The sequence below is a fragment of the Erythranthe guttata genome, chromosome 10, assembly GCF_056151865.1.
Source record: "Erythranthe guttata isolate IM_541 chromosome 10, IM_541, whole genome shotgun sequence".
NCBI lineage: Eukaryota > Viridiplantae > Streptophyta > Magnoliopsida > Lamiales > Phrymaceae > Erythranthe > Erythranthe guttata.
Window position 1 is genome coordinate 8,802,501 of NC_142542.1, and position 7,837 is coordinate 8,810,337.

Consider the following 7,837-nt stretch of genomic DNA (forward strand, 5'->3'; position numbering starts at 1 on the left):
TATTATTATTATTATTATTATTATTATTATTATTATTATTATTATTATTATTATTATTATTATTATTATTATTATTATTATTATTATTATTATTATTATTATTATTATTATTATTATTATTATTATTATTATTATTATTATTATTATTATTATTATTATTATTATTATTATTATTATTATTATTATTATTATTATTATTATTATTATTATTATTATTATTATTATTATTATTATTATTATTATTATTATTATTATTATTATTATTATTATTATTATTATTATTATTATTATTATTATTATTATTATTATTATTATTATTATTATTATTATTATTATTATTATTATTATTATTATTATTATTATTATTATTATTATTATTATTATTATTATTATTATAAGGTCAAAAAGAGAGGGAGGGTGGAATTATTAATTAGGAGAGATACATGGAAGGGGAGAGGGAATGTGGATTTTAATGAGGAGATAGAAATTGGAGGAGAGAGAGTGTGAATATTAATGTTGAAAGAAAAATTGGAGGAGATAGAGTGTATATATTAATGGTTAGAGATGAATAGAAAGAGAGAGAAATGAGTTGAATGAATAAAATATATAGGTTAGTAAGTATTAGTAGGTTTGAAAGTTGGAAAAAGTATGAAAAGTGTATTTTTATTGGAAATTTTGATTAGAAAAAGTGTATGTTTTCAAGTAAAATCTTGAAATAAACATTATCTCAGTTTTATGAATATTATAGAAGTTCGAAATGGAAATGGAAACAAAAACACATGCCCTATGATTCTAACATTTTTTGTTCTCGCTGTCTCAATTTGAAATTTGAAATATTGAATTCTTTTGGTTCAAAATTCAAGAAAAAATTTACCCATTTGTACAAGCATTTTTGTAAGTTGTCGATGAATAAAAAAACTTGTTGGTGGATAACCTACACGCAAGTGCATGTATGTACAAGTAATAAAGCGGACAATTAATTCGGACATCTATCCCACAGAGAATATTTAATTATTTCCTAACAATTATTATCAAGTCCACCCTACACAGTCGAATTTGGAGAGAATTAACTAAATTTAACTAAATTAAAAAGGAAGCAAAAACAAGAAAGCAATTTAAAACGAAGATTTAATCAAAGAAAGCAAGCCTAGGATTTTATTTTTTCCCCTTATGTGATTATTAATCCCCCAATTCCTTCAATTATGCAAGCAATTAACCCGGATTATTATACTGAGATGCTAAAATAATCATAACCCGCTTCCGCGTGTATTACGATTCTAATACTCTAGATTCAATCACTGTATTCCTACGCAATAATTCTAGAACACATCATTAAGCACAAATCTCAATAATGGTTACCTAAGAGATTAACTATATTCCTATGTTAATACCACAAAGGCTCTTCTACCATAGTTCTAATTATTAACCCGATCTTCCAATTCATGCGATTAACAATAACATAAAAGCACATAAGGTGATCAAATTTATGCACTTAATAAAATAAGTAGAATAAATAATCCGGAATTAAAACTCGCATAAAATCATAAAATTAGGTTCATAAATCCCACATAGGGTTCAAAATAAAATCCTAGAAATAAGAAAATTAGCTACTCGTGATTCTTATGATAAAGAAAATAAAATAAATAAATTAAACTATGCTTGAATCTTCGTTGATCTTCTTTGCTCTTGAATTTGCATAAAAAGATGGATCCCCAATTGTGTGCTTGGCTTGGTCTTATATATGGTGGAAAACTCTGGAAGGAAGGCAGTTTCCTTGTGCACTTAGAATCCCTTTACTGCGCCTCCTCGTGATCACGGACGGCCGTCCCGAATTTTGTACTAAAACTCAGACGGCCGTCTGGGCTTTAAGTTTCGGATTTTTGAATTTTATACTTTTGGCGCATATTTTCTCCTAAATTGCAGTTTTTACCCCATACTTTTCCAATTCTTTAATTTGTACCTAAAATACAATAAATCAACTTTTTTAAGCACCAATTATCGTTTAAACACACCAAAAGCTCCAATTAAAAGGTATGATCAAGTGTAAAAATATACGCTTAACACACCCCCAAACTTGAACTTTTGTTGTCCTCAAGTAAAATCTACTCATAAGCAAATAACTCAACTACTACATCTTTTTACATAGATCAATGATCAACTTCACATTTTCAGAACTTGTAATTATAATGACAATTCTTAGGCTTTTGCAAGCTCAAAATTCAACAGCACTTAGTCACTCACCATTACTAAAAACCACAATTCATACAATTGCTTCAAGCATCCAATATTTGCAAATTAAAGATAGAAAGAATTTATACTTACATGCATACTTTTGACTCCAAATACTCACCAAATTATGCTACTCTACTAATATCGAACATTAAGCTATTGGGATCATTGGGGCTTTCAATTGTTAGGCTCTTTGGTTCGAGGTAGGAAATATGGGTATATGTGGCTATTATTCTTGAATTGAGATGATTACGCTAAAATTTGCAAGATAGGTGTTTGAAACAATGAATTCACCTCTAAGGACTTTTAATAAACTCGATTCTTAAGAGTTCAAAAGTCTCCACTTTTGCTCTTAAGACTATGGATCGAGCTTTCAAAACAATTCAACAACTAGTCCTTACTTCTCCCTTCTAGTCTCTTCTTCTTCTCTTTTTTTTCGATATATATATATATATAGAAGCATATATATTTTTCTTTTTTGAAGAAGAAGAAGAAGGACCTTATAAAAAATTTCGACCGAACTCCTAGGGGTATTTTTTTTCAAGAATCTCCACTTTTCTACCTTGTACACATTGGCTAAAAGAAAGAACACCTTTCCTCCGTGGCTCAAATCAAGGTTCTAAGGATAATTTTGATAAAAATGTCGGCTTGAAAGGCTTAAACAGTTCAAAGAAGGCCCAAAATCATATCCCAAATCACTCACTACTCAATACTTCGTACCATATAACGTGAGTTCTAAAACCGAACATAACATGATCTAGCACAAATTAATTCCCAATTTAAACTACAAAACATTCAACCAAAGCAATGCACAAAGTGTGATTCCTATCAATAATTCGTTTCTAAGTTCTGTTGAATCGAAACCTAAACAAACACCTAATCATTATCACAACAAAACAAGTAATCTCATCATCAAACATTGATCATCTCTCATCATCATAATTCATCGATGCATCGACCCAAGAAATATATATTCCGGAAAAAAAAAAGAGAAAATCAATAAAAATAAATAAAACCTAATGCATGCAAACTAAAAAAAATAAGCACAAAAATATGTTTTTCACCCCCAAACTTAAAATTTTCGATGCCATCAACGAAATTAGCACAAAGTTTAAGGATAGAAAACACTGATTTAATCGGAGTCAATGTGATCAGGGTGCTCCTCCCTAGCTCTCTCACGCTCCTAATCATCGGAAAGCTCGGGTACGGGCTCAAGAATAGGTGCCGGTAAAGGTGTCGGCTCGATGCAATCGGGCATCCCGCATCCCAAGTGTTGGACAATCGCTTGTAGCATCTTGCTCGACCATCTCTGAAGTGCCTCCACCGTGTTGACTTTATGCTCGACGGTAGTCAACCGGTTCCTCGTAAGTATCATCTCTCGCTCCATCATTTTTCAGAATCATCGATCGGCACGGGAGCTTGAGGCTTCGGGATCGTTTAGGGCTTGAGGAGCAGCTGCAATTTCGGCCAAGGCTTGTGGGTCGTCATGGGTTGCTTCTTTAAATAGCGAGGCCGCAAAATCGGCAATCGGCTTTCGGATGTTGAGCTCGATATCGTTTGGTAGCTTGGGGACCTTCTCTCTCTTGCACAACCCCGTGAAGAGACTAGGGAAGAAGATTCCCTTTGAATTGCCGCGCATGGAAAGCCAAAGTTGATCGTGCATAATTGACCCGACATCGACTGTCTGCCCCGTGATAATGTGATAGGCGAGAGCACAATGTTCGTGGTTGATCCGACTAAAAGAGGTAGTCGGGATCACGTTGGCGTAAATGAATGTTAACCAAGCCTTGCCTTCATAGTTGATACTCTTCCAACTGAGCTCGTACGTCCCCTTGTCCGGGTATTCAATCCATCTTGGATGTCCATCACTCAATACTTCACCAATTTGCTCTTTGGTGACTGCATCTCTCATCTCTCCCCAACTTTGATTTAAGTATGGGAATCCGTAGTATTGGTTGATATCGGCCGCTTTGCAAGTGCCATGTATTTTTCGTACTACACTTGTGGCATGAAATGGAGGCTTGATTGCCAACGTGTTAGCATAAAACTCCCGGACGATTAAGACATTGTAAATTGACTCCGGTTCACACAACTTTTGCCACCCTCGTCGTATAATTTCTTGATTAAGGTTGGCGAAGAGTGACAAGCTGATTGTCAAGGCTCGTTCCGTGATGACGGTCTTATTAGCTTGTTTATCGAATAGAGCCGCGGCGCCTTCGACAGTAAAGGCGTCCTTTTCGGGGTGGGGGGTCGTCGTTTTGGTGGCACATTTCTTGCCCTTTCCCTTCCCTTTGGAAGATGATGCTTCGCTCGTGCGGCCTCGTTTGTTGGACGACATGGTTGGGAGAGTGGTTGGAATAGATTCGGTGAGAATTGGTCGAGAATCGAACTCAAATTTGGTTGGAGCAAATTGTCGAACACCTTGTGGGCGTGCCTTGAATGAGTAGAGTTTCGAGAATTTGATTTGATTCTCTAGCCTCCCTATCAATACCAACAAAATAAAAGAGTTCAAGAATATGTGTTCGAATTTTGTGTGTGAACTTTGTGAATTTTTTAAGAGAAATTCGAAAAAATTCAAAAATTTGTGTGCGGGGGTTTGAGAGAAGGAAAGAGGAGGGTTTATGAAATAATGGGGGAGAAAATCTGATTTTTAAATTAAAACACCCAAGATTTAACTCGGACGGGCGTCCCGGTTTTTGTGTTTTTTTTCGGACGGCCGTCCGGTTTGTTTCTCCTCTTACTGGCTGTGGGACGACCTTCCCGAGTTTTGTGCTATTTTTCGGATGACCGTCCGAGCAGTCTGTTTCACCTATGGACGCCAAACGGCCGTCCGAGTTTTAAGGTGTATTTTCGAACGGCCGTCCCACAGGCAGTGCTGCAGCTTGTGGCCTTCTATTTCCCAGACGCCCGTCTGGAATTTTGCTTGCAATTTCAGACAGCCGTCTGGACCCCCTGATCATGTTTTCGACCCTGAAAATTAAAATTCAAATAAATTTATTAGAATGCATGCCTATGATAATAAAAACGAAATGGAAAAAAAAAATTAAAGAAAACTACGAAAAATAATAAAGCTCGGGTTGCCTCCCGAAAAGCGCTAAGTTTAAAGTCTTCAGCCGGACGTTGCTTCTTTCTTTTCAAGCAAAGGTGATCAACGCCACTTGGCGTTCACCACCATCTCCCCAATAGTGCTTGGCTCGATTCCCATTTACTTTGCATACTCGTTCCGACTCACGGTCCTTGATTTCTATAGCTCCATGTGGAAAGACTTGTTGGACTATGAACGGCCCCGACCATCTTGATTTAAGCTTTCCCGGAAATAACCGAAGCCGTGAATTGAACAGGAGAACATCTTGCCCTTTTTGAAATTGACGGTGCAAGATGCTGTCATTGTGCCACCTTTTGACTTTGTCTTTGTACAACCAATTGCTCTCGTACGCTTGCTCTCGTAACTCGTCCAACTCGTTGATTTGCAATAATCTTCCCTTTGCATTCTTTTTAATCGAAATTCATCTTTTTAGCGCCCAATAAGAACAATGCTCCAATTCCAACGGTAAGTGGCATGCTTTACCGAACACCGCACGGTAAGGGATCATTCATAATGGCGTTTTAAAAGTTGTGCGATATGCCCATAGTGCATCGTCGAGTTTTTTTGACCAATCCTTTCTCGTTGGGCCTATGACTTTTTCCAAGATATTCTTGATTTCGCGATTCGTAACCTCGGCTTGCCCGTTTGTTTTTGGGTGATATGCAAGTGCAACCTTGTGCTTTACGCCATACATGCCCATCAAGTTGTCAAATTGCTTATTGATGAAGTGCGATCCACCATCACTAATAGTTGCCCGTGGCGCTCCATAAAGTCAATACCCCAAACATCAAAAGGCTCAACTTCAATCATCGTGTTCAATGGGAGTTCATGGCGAGCCGAAATATTGCCTTTTCGCTGGCACCGATCACAAGTAATGGCGAATTTATACAAATCTTTAAAAAAAGTGGGCCAAAAAAAACCTGATTGAAGAACTTTACCTGCTGTTCTTTCACCCCCATAATGTCCTCCACAATCCGAACCATGGCAATGAAAGAGTATGTCTTGTTGCTCATGTTCCGGGACACATATCTGTACCAACAAATCACTGCATTGTCTAAAAAGAAAAGACTTTTCCCAAAAATTAAATTCAACATCATGCAATAATTTCCTCTTTTGATGATAATTAAGATTAGGTGGAAGCACTTGAATAACCAAATAATTTACATAATCGGCAAACCAAGGCACATTATTATCAAAAGCAAGCAACTGTTCATCAGGAAAATTTTTGTTAATGCAAATTATATCGCTTTCGTCTACATCTTTCTCAAGTCGGGATAGATGGTCGGCTATTTGATTTTCACTACCCTTTCGATCACGAATTTTGATGTCAAATTCTTGTAACATTAACATCCACCTAATAAGCCTAGGTTTTGCATCATTTTTAGTAAACAAGTATTTGAGGGCAGCGTGATCAGTAATAACAACAACTTTAGGTCCTAACAAATAAGAGCAAAATTTTTCAAAAGCAAAAACAACAGCTAATAACTCTTTTTCCGTAGTAGGGTAATTTAATTGTGCATCATTAAGAGTTCGACTAGCATAGTAAATTGATTGAAAAAATTTCTCTCTCATTTGACCTAAGACGGCGCCAACCGCAAAATCACTAGCATCACACATAAGCTTAAACGGTTCGTCCCAATTCGGTACACAAATAATAGGAGCGTATACTAACCTTTTTTTAAGCTCGTTGAAAGGTTGAAGACACTCACCATCAAAATTGAATTTTGTCTCCTTCTCGAGTAGGTTACATAGGGGCTTGGCAATTATTGAAAAATCCTTGATAAAATGCCTATAAAAGCCCGCATGTCCAAGAAAACTCCTAACTTCTTTGACCGAAATAGGTGGCAGAAGATTTTCAATTGTGGAAATCTTTGCTTTGTCCACTCCCAAGCCTTCTCGCGAGATTTTATCCCCAAGCACGATTCTTTCATGCACCATGAAATGGCACTTCTCCCAATTTAGCACCAAGTTGGTTTCTTCACACCCGCGCAAAACCTTAGCTGACATGCAAAGACAAGTGTCAAAAGTATCACCGAAAATAGAGAAGTCATCCATAAACACTTCTAACCCGTTCTCTACCATATCGGTGAAAATAGCCATCATACACCGCTAAAAAGTAGCAGGTACATTACATAACCCAAAAGGCATGCATCTAAATGCAAAAGTACCATAAGGGCATGTAAATGTGGTTTTGTGTTGATCATCCGGTGCAATGGCTATTTGATTATATCCCGAATATCCATCTAAAAAAAATAAAATTATTTACCTGCCAATCTATCAAGCATTTGATCAATAAAAGGTAAAGGAAAGTGATCTTTTTTAGTGGTTTTATTTAATTTCCTATAATCCATGCAAATTCGCCAACCCGTCGTTGTTCTAGATGGAATTAATTCATTATTTGCATTACGGATAACTGTCATACCTACTTTCTTAGAAACACAGTGAAAGGGGCTCACCCATGCGCTATAAGAAATCGGATAAATAATACCTGCATCAAGCCACTTGAGAATTTCCTTCTTGACT

The 7,837-nt window shown here is 36.2% G+C and overlaps 1 protein-coding gene across 1 annotated transcript; it reads right to left on the reverse strand.

The window, feature by feature from the left end:
• Positions 1-5,363: 5,363 nt before the first annotated feature.
• Positions 5,364-7,414, reverse strand: LOC148767440 (uncharacterized). The gene is made up of 4 exons (XM_088824622.1): positions 6,987-7,414; positions 6,253-6,343; positions 6,053-6,169; positions 5,364-5,720 (listed from the first exon to the last, which is right to left on the reverse strand). Exons 1-4 carry the CDS (start codon positions 7,412-7,414, stop codon positions 5,364-5,366), a joined length of 993 nt encoding a protein of 330 aa, XP_088680748.1.
• Between the last annotated feature and the right edge of the window lie 423 nt (positions 7,415-7,837).

Excerpts from the sequence above, each read along its gene's own strand:
- LOC148767440 (XM_088824622.1), bottom strand. The coding sequence starts at position 7,414 with ATGGCTATTTTCACCGATATGGTAGAGAACGGGTTAGAAGTGTTTATG. Across the intron at positions 6,344-6,986 it reads TTCAACGAGCTTAAAAAAAG|ATATGTGTCCCGGAACATGA; the intron begins GTTAGTATACGC and ends TTGTTGGTACAG. Across the intron at positions 6,170-6,252 it reads TGGGGGTGAAAGAACAGCAG|CGAAAAGGCAATATTTCGGC; the intron begins GTAAAGTTCTTC and ends GATCGGTGCCAG.